Genomic DNA, 18,664 nt, shown 5'->3' with positions numbered 1-18,664 from the left:
CTCGTCCCAGTGCGACACAACCCAAATTGATAAGCCCAACTAAACCTTCTAAAGAAGCATCCATAACAACTGTCAAACAACAAGGGCGTTTCCAGAGAAGGAAGACCATGGCGCATTCTCATTATCTTCTTCATATTCCTTCGCTACCATCTTTATCTGCATCTCTCACTTCCCAAACTCCTTCGCTTCCCGTTCGGCGATTACATCCCAAGACGCACTCGTATCATGCCCCTTCACACGCCACTTTAAGCTCTTTCAAACCTCTTCATTTTGCTCTCTCTGGAGCCCTCTCACTTGGGTTATTATTCGGAGGTAGTTTCCGCTACCTTTATTTTCGTTTTTTCCTAATGCTGCAATGAGGAATTGAATCTTATAATTTGCAGGAATTAGAGTGGCCGAGGCTGCAAAAGTAGGTGTGAACAAGCCGGAGTTGCTCCCCAAGGAGTTTAGCACTGTCATTGATGTTGCCGGGTTCCTCTCTGATGGACAGGTGTGATGTTATTGGAATTGAAATCAATCTGTTTGCATCTTATGAAATTTGTGTTTGACTGGTGTAGAAGTTTTCTAATGGCTTTGTAAAAATTTTCATTTTTAAACCTTTTATTTTTAAATTATGAATAGTTCAAGGAGGAATTTATTTATTTTCTTATTTTTAATTTTTTTTAAATCCCTATAAGAAAGGTTGCACAAACATATTCCAATTTGTCAACTTTTTTCACAATGGTCCTTTACATTTAAACTGATTATGAGTTTAATTTTGATGAATGTAGCACTATAAACTGTTCATGAACTACTTAAATTAGTTATTATATAAATCATTAAAATTACGGAACATGACAATTTGTAATTAAATGTCATTTTAATTAAATTTCTTTTGTTACAGAAATATATAAGCGACAACTTTTGTAATTATATATAAAAGCAAAAGCTGAAAACAAGAAAACTTATTCTGAAACTAAAAGCTTCATCTATGGTGACAATAGCATGATGCTCTTTCTTTTATTTCCCATTGAGAAGGAACTTAAAACTGAATTTCCATGTTTGGGAGTTTATTGTAGAAGGAATGTTAACGATGTTTAATCAATGATTGTTCTGCAGGAGAAAAGACTAGCAGCAGAGATTGCTGCTCTTGAAGCAGATACCGGATTCAAGTTAAGGGTTTTGGCCCAGAACTATCCTGATACGCCAGGTTTTTGACTATGGTCACTGCACACAATTTAGCAAAATATGGATCTCACGTAATTCACAGGCTGCTTCTGAAATTTAAGGGTTAAGACTATTATGAGGGAAACTTGAAAGCTGAAACTGATGAATTATGCAGGTTTGGCTGTCAAAGATTTCTGGCAGGTAGATGACAGAACAGTTGTCTTTGTTGCGGATCCCACATTTGGTAAAGGACCCGCCACACTTTTCTATGTTACTTTTTTCTGCCTTCTTTATTTTCTGTTTTGCTTCTTTCTTGATATAGCGGTAGAGGTAATAATATATGAAGATGTTTTTGTTGATCAGGTAATATATTGAATTTCAACGTTGGTGCTTCAGTTGATTTGGACATCCCACGTAGTTTTTGGAGTCGCTTGGCTGGGAAATATGGAAACATTTTCTATTGGAAAGAAAAGGTAGATTCTGTTTCTTCTTCACAATCTAGCTATTCTTGATTAGCTTAGTTAATAATTTAACATTACACAGGGGGAAGATGCTTCTATTGAAGCAGCAGTAACGGCAATTTCTAATTGCCTAAGAGAACCAGTTGGGCCTAATAATTGTTCTGAGGTGAATTAATTTGCTGATTAATATCATTTTGTCCTGTGTTAGGTGTACTGTATAGAAAGATTAAGATCATATATACTTCATGTTTTAAGTATATTATTCTGTGTTGTGTTTTAAGTATCTTATGTACTTAATTCATTGTTAATACATATGGAGTCATAAAATGTATTTTATTGTATAAAATAGGAGAGGATGAGATTGTACCATCAGCATGTTTTCTGACCTTATAAATTTGTTTTTATGAGATCAGCATGTTTTGTGACCTTATAAATTTGTTTTCATGAGATTGAATTAAGTCTAGATACAAATTTTAAGATATGAAGGAAGTTACCAGAATTCGTATTTATAATCAGTAGCTGAAAGGTGTTCATGAGAATGAAGTTTTGAGTGATATCTATAACTATCAATAACTTCCAAAGTTGCATTATTTTATAAGGTAAATTTAAAGTTACACATTAAAATAATGAAAAGTAATTACACCAACACCATGAGGTTAAAAATACTACATTATAGAAATTGAAAAATAAGGGTGTATGCTTTTGTGCCTATGCTTTCATTTTATTCAAGATTTTTGTCTCTATTTTTCAAATGCGTATTACTTTCGGTTCTCTAAAATAGTCATTGATAAAGTAGTTAATATTTCTTACCAATGATAAGTTATAGAAAGAAGAGGAAAAAATATATTTTACTCTAGTTACATTTATTAATTAGGTTGGAACTTGTTTATGTTGTGGTCGAACCTCCTCTTAATGGAGACAAACCCTCATGAAGAAGATTAAAATAATATAACGAATGAAAATAATATTATGTTTCAAAATATGTTAACACAAGTTTGATCTTACATTTGTGAGTATAAAAGTATTACTTAGAAAAAAAGAATTAACCTTTTTAGTAAATCCTAGTACTTTGAAAAATTAGTGCTTAATTTGGAAAAAAATGAGATTAATATTTAGATGGTTAGATTTTTTTTTCTTACTTTTTAAATTATGGAAATAATTTATAATTATATTTATATATTTGTTGTCAATAGTGAATAAAAGTCGAGATGATAAAAGAATATATGAACTATAGAATTTTTTTTTATTGACAATAATCGTCCCAATTACATCCTTACAGAAATAACCAAAACTTTTAAAAGAGAATAAAAACATGCTAGAAATGTTGTATTGCTTAATGATACTTAATGAGACATTAAAAAGCCACGGGAGACATTTGTTGCTAGACTTATCATGACACCACACAAGCCCCTGTACTCGAAGTTGCTACTCCATGGTTTCTTTGCTGTTTCTTGTTTCTTCTTGCACCTTCTTTTTTTTTTTTTTTTCTTTTTGCACTACTAAAAAATTCATAAATTCATTAAAATTATAATAAAAAGATAAAGCGATTCTTGAACTTATTTTTTTCAATATTTTTCAGATTAATATTTTTCGAATTGTATATGTCTGAAAAATAAATTTAGATTCAAAAGATATCTATCGAAACACTTTATCTAAAATATATTATATATTTCGGATTAGATGTATCTAAAGATATTTTTAAATTTAAAAATACCTTTCAAAATAGCATTAAAATATAAAAATATTTTCATAAATTGTGTAATCTAACAGATATTTCTAATTTAGAAATATGGTTGAACATTTCAGAACATATTAAAAAACATGTTTTAGAAGATATTTTCTTTCAAAATTACTATTTGAAATAGATAATAATATTTTGGTCCACATTTTTTCATTTATTATTAATCCATCATTCCAATCATTTTTTAATTATTTATTTTAGTTTCTTTTAGTAGTGTGACATGATAATTGAGAAATGATTGAGTGATGGATTAAAAGTGAATTAATAAGTGTCAAAATATTTTTATCTTATGAAATATATTAAAAAGCACAATCCGAAATGATATTCGACATGCACGGAGTTAGAAGGTCTATTTCGACGTGTACAAGTTTGCAACCTCATCAAATTATTCTTATGTTCGAAACAATGTTGTTGACAGTGAGGATCTCTACATCCTCCACCTTGGACACAAATACACATCACACAACATCATTACTTTCTTTTTGCAAGACAAATGATGTTCCTTGAAATGGGCTTTACCGCATCCCACAAATATTGGCTATGAAGGATTACTGTAACTTTCACTAAAACACTTATGACGAAAGAAGTTAACTTCTTTGCATGATGATTTTCTTTGTTAAAAGTAAGATAATACTTAAATTCCATTTCTTTATATATTTTCAAGCATTTGATACATCTTCTTCTAAAAAGACGAAGAAGCAATTTGAGAAATAACTTTTTTTACATAATAATATATAATCACTTTTCAACAAAACATATCTAAGGCTAGTTTCATAAGAATGCCCAATAGTAAGAATATCTCCCGTAATTTTAGCATATAAATAATTTTACACTCCCAAAAAAATAGATAAGTTACAAATATATTCACACATATTACCTCTGAAAAAGCTAACACAAGCTGCAAGACTAGGACTTCCGCAACGTACGAAAACTACCAAAAAGACTTAATGAAAGTAGTTAAATGATCCATAGATAGTCATTGAAAATTCGGCAAAATACCCTGCAACTAGGACCAAATATATATAACAATTTGACATTGAAAGAAAATACGTTGAATGGACTTTATCCTTACAAAGATAACACATGGAACATAAATTTAGCCCTCTACCTCGTACCTCCTTATCAATCAGAGAAGCTTGTTATACAGAAGTTTCCATAAAACAAGTGTTTTCGAGGGAGCAATAGAAGCATACCAAGTTAGCTTCCCCATTCCTTTCGAGCAAAAACATCATAGAAAAAAAAATTTCTAACTGTCTTTTGATTTAGAAGTCCAGAATCGTCAAAAGTCCAAATAGAAATATCTTCATTTTATAAGGATTCAATTGAAGATTGTATAGGGATTGCAACTCATAAATCCCATAATTTGCCCAAATGTGAGAAACAATGACATAAAAATGTAACCCAACAAACAACATAAGAAACATCTACAAGGGAAAAAAAAAATGAATCTAGCATAACATTAGAAACCATTCAAAAAGATTAATCCATCACCAATAGTTCAATAAATATTCTACAAGAGAATATTGTAAGAATCTCTCATTTCAAGCTAAGCAAAAAACCTAAAGATAAGATAACTTATAATATTTATGCTTTAAAAACATTGACTATATGAATTTTATCTAGGTTCTTTAACGATAAGTGAATTTCCATGCCAACCTGAGAGAATACATGCTTTATTCACATTTCCTATTTCAATTTATTATTCTATTTTCACACATTCATTTATCTCAACCCAAAATTAAATTTCAGTGTTATATTTATTTAAACATCAAACTTCATTCAACATAAACGCATCTTTTCTCATATTCATGTTATTGATGTTTTTATTTAAAAAATAACATTCTTAATATCACTGCTAGTGTTAACATCTCAACCAAGTTGACACTTTAACACTCATGAAGATCATTTGCAGCATACTATACCATAGAAGAAGAAAATGAAATACAACCTCAATAGACTAAACCGAATTTATCTCTGCTTAAATTCAAGTTTGTTTGTATAGTACTTTTGTTTCACTCAAATTGAAAATCATTAACATAGGCAGTATGAACAAAAAGAATCTATAATTCATAATTTAACTAAATCTAATTCAAAATCTATTTTTTACGTACAACAATATTTTATTAATTATTAAGAAACCCCCCAAATTGGAATAGATAGATTCCGCCCATGGTTTCAAGCATGTGCAGTCATGGGTAGATATTAATTAGGGTCACAGTATGAGTGAAATGAAATATTTTGGAACTATATTGACATAATCCAAACTGAGATAAGACAGCACCCTTCTTCTAATCTTTTTCAGCAGTGAAGCATGTCGTAGCATGCATATCACTAACCAATCTCGTCTTTTAGGTTTTAACATTTTCCTACAAAATAATTCAATGAGAGAAAGATATTCTAGATTATAATATGTGACGCCAGCCTTTGTAAGTATTCAGAAATAATTGGTAGAAACAAACAAACAAACATATTTGAGTAATCAATGTAACAAAGAAAATGCTGCAAATTATTTGCATTCTGGTAGATGCATGAGTAATTCTCACACCATGAGAACTTGAGTTCACAATAATAGTGTTGTAAGACTTATGGAAAAGTGAGGTTTACACTTTATTTATATACGATGAAATTATTTTATCTCATTAGAATATATTTCTTTAATGGTTCTAATACCATATTAAAAAATGAAGTTTAAGTGTAATTCAATCCTACAAAATCGGTTTGTAAAATGTAATTTACACCTTACTTATATATTACGAATTGATTTATCTTTAATCAATGTAAAACTTCGAACTGTAATAATAGTTAATTAACTTAAAAAATATATTGAATCATCTGCATATACAATTAGTTATAACTAGAAAATTGAAACTCCCTTTATTGTTGTCGATCATAGGGAGATATGAAGATAGTTACATAGTTCCATTCCTTTGGCTTCCTTGCTTCACACTCTGGAACGATCTAGAATCTTCTGTAATTCTTGAGGCTGACAAGGGATTTCAAGAGCACCCTTTTGTCTGAAACCAAATTCTTCCTGAGCTTGATCTAGAAGTCCCAAGAAAGCAGGATCATTCAAGAAATTTAAGCCAACAATGAATCTTTTGGATTCTCCACCCTTGGTTGCAAGAACGGCAAAATATCCTTCCCTAACATCATCGGACACAACACTTGTTGCTCTTCTGTGTACGAGGAGTGAAACACCCTTTTCTATCTTCCCAACGAAAGACCTAAGCATCATCTTCAAATCTCAACGCTACTTTCTTCTTCTTGAATAGTGAATTAGTGAAGTTGAAAGGTTTTGGATTTGAGCTTCTATGAGCTGAGTTTGGCTATTTATATACACTGAGAACATGCTCAAACACGACTAAACAAGTGGGAAGTAAGCGTGGGCATACTGTGTATTCATTGCAATTATTTGATTGGTTCCGAGCATTGATGTGAGACTAAGAGGAAATGAAGTTTTCAAATTTCAGGTCTTGTCCTTTTTCCATCAAATTTAGAAAATTAGAACAAAAGAGGCGATAAATCTTAAGTTTTTTCTTTTTTTCTTTTAAAGTAAGAACTTACTTTTTTTTTTTAAGAAACAACAAATTACAAAAGTAAATAATTTATATTAAATATTAATCTAAATATGATCATTGGTTAAAGTTGATAGGATCAAATGACATGTGACACTATTTAAAGAGACATCTTATATAATTTTACTAGTCTTTATACCCGTGCGTACGCACGGGTTTTTTTATTTGTATAATATAATTATTGTAATATTTAAATAGATAGGTTATAAATATTTATATGTAGGATAATTACTTATTTAGTTTTTTAATTTTTTGATTTGGTTCAATTTGGTTTTTTATTATTGGTTTGTTTAATAGAGTCTCTCAATTATTTAAAAAGGTTTAATTTGGTCATTCCTTTAAGTTGGAGTTAACATCGTGGACACGTGTTAAGCCGTACAATTTTTTATTTTTTTTTTTAATTTTTTTCTTTCTAAAAAATTATAAACTGTCATGTGTCACGTCATGTGACGTTACGGTATTGACACGTGATAGTGGTAATAGATGTTTTCAATTTAATCTCTTATTTAAATTTTTGGTTCAATTTAATACTCATATTCTTTTAAATGATCCAATTTTGTCATTTCCAGTTTGAGACCAAAATATTAAATAAACTTAATTACAACTTATATATATTTTACAATAATTTTTTTTAATATATACATCAAATCACTCCATTCAAATGTTCAAATTATTTTATTTTTTACATTTTTACCTTTGTAATATTCAAATATTTTGGTCCTGAACCGGAAATGATATTTTGGTATAGACAAATTCGTCTAATTATGATCGCTAGACTCGTCTAATAAATTTATATAGGTAGACTTGTCGGATTAGTGGATAAACAACCTCGTGTAATATAATACTGTTAGTTACTAAATCAATTTAAAAATATCAGAAGATGAATTTACTACTGTTGATTTGGTTCAGGATTGGGTATTTAATATTGGAATATGATAAAGTTTAATAATTATAACGTGTGGCAGATGATGGACCAGTAGCAGATGATGGAGCAGTTTATTCATCATTATCTCGAGCAGTGCAAAATTTAATGCGTTTCAATACTGATTGACAGGTTGATTTGGAGAAAATTCGAAGCAGTATTTAAAAAGGTTGGAATACAAAACGTTTTGTAAACGAAATGGTTTTCATTGAGTAAACGGTGATTTAAAAATAAAAAAGTTCTTAAATTATTCTGGGAATGGCCATGGTGAAAAAGATTAAAAATACTGTTTCGGGTAAAAATAAATCAATGTAAAAATATTTCCAAATGAATTGTTTGATTTAGAAAGATGAAAGAAAACGAAAACTGGGTAAAAATGTAAGATCTGACATGAAAAAGAATGAAATGTGGGTAAAAAATATAGTGTATGGTGAACTCTTTGAAAAATGTCCAAATAAAAACGAAAATCGGGTAAAAATAAAGAGATCTGCTGATAGAATGCATTATTAAAAAATACCATGAACGAAAAAAATGACACAAACAGAGTTGAAGCTACAAAAATGAAGAAGATGAACGGTTTGCTTGTAAAAGGTGGGAAAATATAGATAAATTGGTAAAGAAAAAGGAAGATTTTCATACAAATTACATACCAGTTAAGTTGTACAGTGAAAAAGACTCTTGCATGCATTTGAAATCTTGATTTGAAGCTTGTAAACAGAAGAAAAATATAAGAAACAGTTAGATCAAAGTAGATAAACGCCAAAAAAAGTTAGATCAAAGTTTTTTTAAACCTGTCGTTAGATTTGTAGCAGTGAACCATATTAGACATGTAGAAAAAATAAAAAATACCATCATCGCAAAAAAATAGTTAGATCTGAGAAAATAAAAGAAGAATATGAGTTGTTCGCTTAAGAAAGGTCAAAATGAAAACGAAATCTGGGTAATAAAACCATATTTCACAGTGACCCATATTAGACATATAGAAAAACACAACAAATAGTTAGATCTGAGGAAATATAAGAATATGAGTTGTTTGCTTCAGAAAGCTCAAAATAAAAACGACTTCTGGGTTTAAACCTGTAAAAATAAAAGGTGGAAAAAATATATATACCAGTTAAGTTGTAGAGCGAGAAAGACTCTTGCATGTGTTTGAAATCTTCATTTGAAGGCTGTAAACCATATTAGACATGTAGTTAGATCTCTCGCAGTAAACCATATTAGGCATGTAGAAAAAATAAAAATACCATCAACGCAAAAAATAGTTAGATTTGAGAAAATAAAAGAAGAATATGAGTTGTTCGCTTGAGAAACGTAAAAATGAAAACGAAAAACTACAGTCGCACTGACATATATTACAGTTGTAGAAAAAAGCAAAAAATAGTTAGATCTGAGAAAATATAAGAAGAATATGAGTTGTTCGCTTGAGAAAGCTCAAAATAAAAACGACTTCTGGGTTTAAACCTGTAAAAAAACGTATGAAAAAGTTAGATCTGACAAAATATAAAAAGAAAATGAGTTGTTTGCTTGAGAAATGTGATAACACAAACGAAAACAAAGATACAACATCTTCAGATCTGGGTAAAAAAATGATATCTTTAGATCTTCTCATTTGAAACAGCTAAAAAGAATGAACAACACAGATATACCACAAAAAAACTAAAGATCTGAAGAAGATAGCGAAATGGAAAAAGAAAAGTATGAAGATGAAGAGGTGTTATGTGCGCTTGAGAAAAACAGAGAAAAGAGGAAGGTTGAGAAGAAGCTGAAGAGTCTAGAGTGTGTGTGAGTGGGAAAGACTTGAGAAGAAAAGAGAGAGAGAGAGATACAGAAAAAAAAAGGTGAGATAACTTCCGCATTTTGAGTTTTTTTTTTAATGCTGTAAATTTTGTTTGATTGACACATTAGCACTTTTTCCTGTTGTAGTATGAAAATTTTGAATTGAATTGGATCAGATATATTATTTAATAGAAAAACTTTCAATTTGTTAGTTCACAATTATATATAGTATTAGATTATCATATTCTCCTCTTCAAAAATATATATCAACACTAATCTAAGGGACCAACTAATTTAGTATAAGGAACCAACTTAACGAAAGAGATCAAGAAACATGTTGATTGTTTTTAAACAAAAAATGAGCACTATGTAAGATAAAAAGAAAAAAAAATGAAGGACTATATTAAATAATTCTAACAAGAGATTAAAAAAATACTATTAAAAGTGTGGTATTGCATTTGTGTTATGATTGTATTGAAACTATATTGTGAGAATATCTGAAATACCACGTACGCAGTCATTTAAAACCATGGATATACTGTTTCTGTCACAAACTTGTCCCCAGGCCCCTACTGCCCTTACGCCCACAACTTCATACCATTCACAGTTTCATGCGTAGCAGATATTAATGAAAATCAAATCATAAAATGCAAAACCAACGTCACACTAAACTTCAACCAGAAATACAGGTAAGCGTTTTGATCTTGTTACAAGCCTCTCCCTCCTGTCAATATTGATCTTATCCGCATGCATTGTTAAACATTTCGACTGAACACACGCCCGGTATATGAAAAATCTTAAATAATTAGTGATTTTAGTGACTAAATATATGTTTAAAGATCTATTTATTAATTAGAAATCAATTTAGAAATTAATTTTTTTAGTAACTAAAATCTTGATAGTTAATATTAATCACTAATTTAAAAATCAATTATTTTATTAGTTAAAATCTTGATGACCAATTTATAATAAAAATTATTTTAATTATCATTAATTTTTAATTTATAAATTAATATTTAAATTGATTAATTATTTTTTGTCACTAAAATTTATTATTTTGCAAAGGTTTTTTTGTAGTAATATAATATATTATTAGGTTTTCGATTTTAACCGGCTTATCATTAGGAAAATGAGCTAGAATAATATATTTAAACATTTTATTGTTAATTTTCATGCAAAACTATTCAAACTTATTCTTTTCATATGGTTAAGTATCAAGGATGAGTTTTGTTGTTTTAGGCTTAATTACTCTTTTGGTCCTTGTTTATATTTAAAAATATTAAATTGGTCCTCAAGTTCTTTTAAGTTTCAATTTTATCCCAATTTTTTAAAAATTGTTGCAATTTGGTCTTTTTGTTAAATTTCTTGAAACGAATCAAGAATTTTTCAAGATTAAAGTTGCTAATAAAATGATTTGCTTTATTGACGTAATTAACATAATCATAGTGTCAATTTTGATAAAAAAAATCATTGATTCACTTTAAGAAATCTAACTAAAATGATCAAATTGCATCAATTTTTTAAAAATAGGAACCGAATTGAAACTTAAAAAAACTAGAGAACTAATTTGAAACTTTTAGACAAAAATAGAAAACAAAAGAATAATTAAATATTTTTTTAATATATGATATGATTGATTTAACAAACAATAAATCTTGTTAAAATATGTTTCGTTTAATTCTAATATCATGTTAAGAAAATTTTAAATTTAACTCAACTTTACATAACTAATTTATAAGATAAGATCTTTGTGAAATCTGTAATAAAATATATTATAATTAGAATATTTTACACTGTTAAAATAATTAAAAACAATTGAAAATAGTTTAATAAGATTCAATTTGTTATCGCGTATGAGAATGAAGAAATTGATATGTGAAATAATGGCAATGAATTATGAGCTCTACCACTTGCCACTTATTCATAAGCTTCTTACAATTAATAATCAAAGATATTGTCGTTAACCATGTTCTCAATATATATAAATAGCCAATCCGAGCATAGAGGACACAAGCTCAAAAATTGAAAATCAAAAAGCTTTGAAGAAGAAAAAAGTAGCATTGAGAAGTGAAGATGATGCTTAGGTCTTTTGTTGGGAAGGTAGAAAAGGGAGTTTCACACATTGTTCAGAGAAGACCAGCAGTGAGGTACTACAGTGAAGGCACAAGTGTGGGAGATGATGTTAGGGAAGGATACTTTGCTGTTCTTGCCATGAAAGGTGGAGAATCCAAAAGGTTCATTGTTGGGTTGCATTACTTGAATGATCCTGCTTTCTTAGGATTGCTTCGACAAGCCGAACAAGAGTTTGGTTTCAGACAAATGGGAGCTCTTGCAGTCCCTTGTCAGCCTCAGGAATTACAGAACATTCTTGATGCTTCCAGACCATAAACCAGAGGTTTGCAGAAAAGATGTGAAGAAATAAGATATATACTATATTATCGATGTTTCTAACTTCCTATGTATGACATTAATTTGATAAGTATGTATGAAGACCTTCTTACACCCTAAAAAAAGATTATTTTTTAATTTTTTAGTTAATTCATCCCGAATAATTTTATATTTTCAAATAAAAGTATTATTTTATTCATATTAAATGGGTACAGAATAGAAATTCGGATGTTTATGTACATTATCTAAACCCTAATAAATGGAAAATCAAAACAAAATTTAAAATTATCTTTCACCTACATAATAAAGATAGTGCGTCTGTATTTCTTATTTACGAGAAATGCTTTTCAATATTATAGATATGCAATGAGTTGACTGACTATTCAAGTTTTCATTCTCTTTGATCCTCTACTTTACATTTTCTCTTACTCGATGCATAAAAAATATAAAAAATATATAGGTAGTGAAAAAACACATCAAAGCACAAGGGCAAAGACTTCCTGTTCCTTATCAAATTTCTTGGTGCACATATCAAAAGCCTTTGGAAAATTATTTCCATAATAGAAGTAGGGTGATTGTCTACCAGAACAAAAAATCCGAAATGATTGGGTGTAGGGATATGGTGCAGAAGCCAAACACAAGGAGAGGAGGTTGAAATGCATTTTTAAGCTTTTTTTGAAAATTTTGCCGGATATCATTTGATGATGTGTAGTGTTATGAACCCTAAAATATTAAAGACAACAAACAAGGGAAAAATGGATTGTATTAGTCAAGTGTGTATCAATACAATCGTTATTCCACTATCTCATAAAACACAAATAGAAGAGAAAATCCATCAGAGAGAAAGAAGGATTTCATGACATAGAAAATCCAATAATGAGAAGACGTTGCTAAGGTTCATTCCCTCCTCTACCTCTCTTCTTTTCCTTTTATTTCCTCATTTTCTCTCATCTTCAACGACTTTTTTTTATACGGTTACTCTTCCTTGTCACATGGGTTGCATTCTTTGCCTCATTTTCCTTATCATCCGGATTTGATACCAGCTGTCCATCTTCATGATTCACTAAATTTGAATTGCATATGACATTACCCTCCCCATCAATAGTGACCTTGTCCCCAAGGTCAAATGTAGGATAAACCTCTTGAATGTGGGACAAAGGTTCCTAAGTATATTAATCAGATCCATTCCATTGTATAAGGACTGGGACATCCTAAGAGTCATGAATTTTTCCTTACACACATCTAAAACAGCCAAAGGGTTGATCAGTGGATGGTTATTAGAATCCAATAATGGAAGTGGAACATATTGTGGCTAGGAGCACCAATGCACCTTCTTAGGAGTGAAACGTGAAAAATAGGATGAATGCGTGCATTAGTGGGTAACAACTATAAGAGCCCAAAATTAAATAATTAAATAAATAATTATTTAATAAATGTGAGTAGTGGAAGCTTTATGGCAATAAATGCCAACTTTTGTGACGTGGAAAAGTACTAGTTCAAATCGTTGAGAGTACTTAATTATGTGAGAGTATAAACTTTTAGATTTATAAATAGCATCATGAAACATGAATTGGTTGTGCACATTACTTTGTAATTGTGGGGATGTGAGTTTGAACCTTGGCTTGAACAAAATAGCTTTCTTTTTGTTAAAACCCACTTTGGCATGGATGTGAAGAGACACAGAAACCCTAGGAGGCAAATGGTAGGTACATTATTGACAATTTTGTGGCTTGTTTTAGTTAGTGAATAAAGGAAAGCATACTAGACATGATAATACTTGATTTGTGCATGAGGTATTTGTGTATATTGAGTTTGAGTTATAGTATTATGTCTGGAATATTATGATTGTTATAAGAATGACGCATCGTATGTTTGGGGTCTCTTAAGACCTGGGAAAAGTGCCAAAAACCAGTAGCATTGCGCTATTGGTATGTGATGAGTTATTATTTTCTTCCATTCCACTAGCCTTTGTGTATCCATTTGACAGTTGTTCAGTGCTTAATTGTTCATCTTTAAAGTGTTTTTCATCTGTTGGGCTTTATTGGGCCACTGTTCCGAATTTGGACTAATTTCACATTATTTGGCCTAATTTTCGTTTTTAATTATTTTTAGATATTTGGGTGAAGCAAATTTTGGAGCTTGGACATTAATATTCAGTTGAAGAGAGTCGCCACATCGTTGCCACATCATTTCCATGTCATTTGCACGTCATCTGAGTGAATGGACCAACATTAGAGGCCCAGGAGTGGCATTTTTGTAATTCTACAGCTCATAATGACAATTTTGTAAATAATGCTGGCAGATTTGAGGTGACCACGAAATTAGGTCATTTACCATGTAAGGGTCGCACACTTCTTCTTCTACATTCTCTCAAACCTCCATTTTTTATGTTTTAAGCTTTGGAAGGTGACCCATGGAGGCACAAGCTAATTTTTCATGTTTTCCATTTGTTTTTCACGTTTTATGAGTCTTGGACAACACATTGAACTTGTATTCACATTTTCTACACCTTGGGTAGCATTTATATTGAAGTATTCTCATTTTTGGTTGTTGTTTTCGTTGTTGCCCCTTTCTTTCCTGCACATTTTTGATTCCTGCACCAATTTAGGTTTTCTGCATCAATTTGCACTCATTTGGATGGTTGAATCAAAATTTATGTTGGACCCTAATTCAGATTCCATGAGGAACTAAGTTTATGTGTTGATTCTTTGTAGATAATGGATTGAAACCTTGAGATTAATATTTTATTCGGAGTTAATCTCTCAATTATGAATTTGCGTTTAGGTTTAAATGAAGAAACCATTCTGTTTTTGCTTAATTTTCAGAGTGGAATCATTGTGTGTTCATGCTTAGTGAACTGTAGTAGATTCATGGATGTGTGCTTTGCTTAATTGCACTTGAGTTCAAGTTAATTTGCGCTTAGTAGTTAATTCGGGTTTCATGAGAGTTAATATAACCATTTTGAGTTGTAATTTGTGATTGGTGGATGTTCATTTAAAGCAAGGAATCAACGCTGCTTTTACATTGATTTTACACATCTGCATTTAAGTTTTCAATTGTGTGTTGCATCCGTAAATCTGCCTGCCAAACCCCCCTATGTTATTATTTTGTGTTGATATGGAAATTGACGTTTTGAACAAGAACATTGGTCGTTGGGAGACGACTTGGTTCAACTGTCACATACTATATTTTAAGTGTTTTAATTTGGTGGGGTACGACCTCTATCAGTATGACGCTTGGCAACGCGGGACGAGCCACCAGGCGATAGAGTTCAAAACAATGGCAGTGGCCACTGTCTACACGGGGTGCCTGACGACGGGGGTGGTCCCACCAAGTGATGACGGTGTGATGGGATTACTGGAAGGCGCTTGGCGCCTGGCGGTGTGAGATGCCCGCCAAGCGGTCTGAACCAGTTTTCGCCTAGTGACGTGAAAGGTGCGCCAGGTGATTTTGGGTGCAGAGTTGGTTTGTGAGGAGGATTTCTACACAGCTTTGGATGAGTGTCATGATGCGATGCTTTGGCCGGAGGCCCAGTTATGAGTTTAACTTGTGCTGGGGGTAACACGTGGCCACTCTAGGTTGTAGCCTGGTGGTTTAGGAAGTTTAGTGGAGTGCGCGAGATCGTGGCTCGTACGACGAGGTTTCGGATGATTGCCCTCTTTAGTGCATCTGATTGAGTTTGGTAGTCTGGGAACAACTACGGACTTCAGTTCGTTTTGGGGGAACTCCACTTGGTGTTGCGATGTGAGGCCATGGCAAATTTTATTCCCGTAGAGGGGCAAGTAGACACTCGTGCAATAAAGATCGATCTGTATACTCACCAAAGGGTGTATAATCAAGAGGCGTCTATCGGAAGGTTTGAAAGTTGAGAAACTGAGGAATGGGAAATGCTAACATGAATTATTTGTTTAAAGATGCATTAATTATGTTATGTTGCATTTGTTCATTTTATTTGAGCTCACCCTATCTGTGTTTGTTTGGCGATGATCATGTAACTTGTTACATGGGAGCAGATGGTGATGCAGGTGAGCATGCAGATGCATAGTATTGGAGTGGGGACAAGCCATGGGAGTTTTACGAGTTTTATTCATGAAATATTTTGTAATGGTTTTGAGAAACGATTATGTTTGTAATAATTGAACGCCGAGGTTTTTATTATTACTGGCGCATTAACTTTGGATTTTAAATTTCCCGCGTTTTTGGGAAAAGCAATTATTAATAAATGAGGTTATTCATATGTTATCTAAATTTTTTGTTTTAAATAAGTAATTTTCGGCTAGGATGTTACATTTGGTATCACAGTCGTGATTTCAATGATTTCATGGGATCTTTGGGGAGTGAGCTTGTCGCGTTGATATGTGTAAGGGTTGTATTGCCTTGCTGTGAAATTGAAATATAAGTTGTTTGATTTACCAGTTAAATATGTGGTGCATTCAGGCTATGGCAAATAGGAGAATGAGGAATGATGCAGGCGCTGACGAGATTGCATAAGCAATCCATAGGATGGTTGACGCTATGCAACCTGTTGCAGCTCAACCAAGGGCCATGGTTCCACCAACGAGACCGGTGATTATGGAAGATTTGTTGAAGCATAAGCCGTCAAAGTTTAACGGCAAAGCTACTCCTAATGAGGCCGATGCTTGGCTCAGGGAGTGTGAAAAGATATTCAGAGTTCTGGCTTGTATGGAGGAGTAACAGTTGACTTTCGCCACATTTATACTTATTGGCGATGCTGAGTATTGGTGGACGGGAATGCAGTAGCAGATGCAAACCCGATAAGAGGAGGTGAATTGGGCAAACTTCAGGACGAGATTTCTGGAGAAGTATTTTCCAGATTCTGCCAAACATGCTTTGGATGCTGAGTTTCTCACCTTGTAGTAGGGCAACCGATCAGTGCAGGCATATGTGGACCGCTTTGAGTACCTGGCGAGATTTTACTCGTAAGCTATCAAGGAGGAGTGGCACTGTAGAAAATTCGAAGGGGGTCTGAAGCACGAGTTGTGCAGGTTTCTAGTGCCACTACGGATCCGAAAATTTCCAGTTCTGGTGAAGCAAGCCAGAACAATAGAGGAGCTTGAGATAGGACCCAGTCGGGTTGGGAGGTCACAGAAAGGTACCTCGGAGACTAAGCAGCATAAGACACTATATAGCAGACCATAATCGTCCTCTCCAGGGTTGAAATGCTATAATTGCGGGGGTGCACATTTTCGCAGGAATTGTACTAGAGTTGCGGGCAGTTTAGGAGGTAGCACTGATCATGTGAAGTGCTACAAATGTTAGTAGATGGGGCATTATGCGAGGCAATGTCCTAATAAGAAGACAACTGGAGAAACACCATAACAGCATAAACAACAGAAGGTGTTAACAGAGAGGCCCTGAGCTATTGGGAGGGTTTTTGCATTAACCAGTACTGAGGTCACTCAGTCAGGTAACCTCATACTTGACCGATGTTTGTTATTTGACCATAGTGTTTTGGTTCTGTTTGACTCAAGGGCTACTCACTTATTCATCTCCAAAGAGTGTGTGAGTAGACTTGGACTGGTAGTCCGAGATTTGGGGTGCGAACTAGCGGTCTCGACACCTACATCAGGCCAAGTCTCGACCAACTTAGTTTGTGTCGGATGTTCTATAGAAGTGTTAGGACATAGGTTCAAAGTGAACCCCATTTTCTTGTCATTGGAAGGACAAGATGTAATATTGGAAATGGACTGGTTGTCAAACAATCACGTCATAATTGATTGCAGACGGCGCAATGAAATATTCCCAGAAACTGATGGGTTAGCACTGATCTCTACTCGAGAGGCACTAAAAGAGGAGGTAGAAGGAGCTTCTTGCTTCATGATAATGGTTCAGTCAGAGAAGAAGAGTACAACTGATCTTATCAGAAGCATACCGATAGTATACGAATATGCAGATGTATTCCCAGATGAAGTTTTGGGATTACCGCCAAGCAGAGAAGTAGACTTTACCATTGATCTTATTCTGGGAGTTGGGCCTGTGTTGATGGCACCATACATAATGGTACCAGCAGAGTTGGCTGAGTTGAAGAAGTAGATTGAAGATTTGTTGCAGAAAAAGTTTATTCGACCTAGTGCGTCGCCATGGGGGGCTCCAGTGCTACTAGTCAAAAAGAAGGATGGGAGCTCCAAACTCTGTGTAGATTATCATCAACTGAATAAGCTGACCATCAAAAATAAATATCCATTGCCCAGAATTGACGACTTATTGGACCAGTTGAGGGGAGTGGGGGTGTTCTCCAAAATTGATCTACGGTCAGGGTATCATCAAATCCTGGTCAAACCAGAGGATGTCCAGAAGACTGCTTTCAGATCTCATTATGGGCACTATGAATACGTGGTAATGCCATTTGGAGTGACCAATGCCCCGTCGATATTCATGGACTACATGAATAAAATCTTCCGACCGTGGTTAGATAAGTTTGGCGTGGTATTCATTAATGACATTCTTATTTATTCCAAGGATCGAGAGGAACATACTGATCATCTGTGGGTTGTGTTGGATGTACTTAGAGAGCACCAATTGTATGGGAAGCTGTCCAAATGCGAGTTTTGGCTGGAAGAAGTTCAGTTTCTTGGTCATGTGATCTCAGCACAAGGTATTGTAGTAGACTCGGCCAAGATTGATACAATGATGA

At 32.8% G+C, this 18,664-nt stretch overlaps 3 protein-coding genes across 3 annotated transcripts; 2 read left to right on the top strand and 1 right to left on the bottom strand.

Moving 5' to 3' along the window:
• The first annotated feature begins 67 nt into the window (after positions 1-67).
• LOC114192144 (thylakoid lumen 15.0 kDa protein) lies at positions 68-2,061 on the top strand. The gene is made up of 6 exons (XM_028081760.2): positions 68-312; positions 384-490; positions 1,099-1,189; positions 1,322-1,390; positions 1,510-1,619; positions 1,690-2,061. The coding sequence occupies exons 1-6, from the start codon at positions 108-110 to the stop codon at positions 1,780-1,782; spliced, it is 675 nt and encodes a 224-aa protein (XP_027937561.1). The 5' UTR covers positions 68-107; the 3' UTR covers positions 1,783-2,061.
• A 4,089-nt stretch (positions 2,062-6,150) lies between these two features.
• LOC114192206 (auxin-induced protein X15-like) lies at positions 6,151-6,673 on the bottom strand. Its single transcript, XM_028081849.2, has one exon. It carries the CDS (start codon positions 6,581-6,583, stop codon positions 6,290-6,292), a length of 294 nt encoding a protein of 97 aa, XP_027937650.1. The 5' UTR covers positions 6,584-6,673; the 3' UTR covers positions 6,151-6,289.
• A 4,912-nt stretch (positions 6,674-11,585) lies between these two features.
• Positions 11,586-14,788, top strand: LOC114191136 (auxin-induced protein X15-like). Its single transcript, XM_085675377.1, has one exon. It carries the CDS (start codon positions 11,695-11,697, stop codon positions 12,007-12,009), a length of 315 nt encoding a protein of 104 aa, XP_085531503.1. The 5' UTR covers positions 11,586-11,694; the 3' UTR covers positions 12,010-14,788.
• The last annotated feature ends 3,876 nt before the right edge of the window (positions 14,789-18,664 follow it).

The sequence above is a fragment of the Vigna unguiculata genome, chromosome 7 (assembly GCF_037176805.1).
Source record: "Vigna unguiculata cultivar grain cowpea cultivar isolate G323 ecotype 2 chromosome 7, ASM3717680v1, whole genome shotgun sequence".
Lineage (NCBI taxonomy): Eukaryota > Viridiplantae > Streptophyta > Magnoliopsida > Fabales > Fabaceae > Vigna > Vigna unguiculata.
The sequence above is the reverse complement of the archived record's forward strand: the minus strand, read 5'-3'. Positions and strand labels throughout refer to the sequence as shown.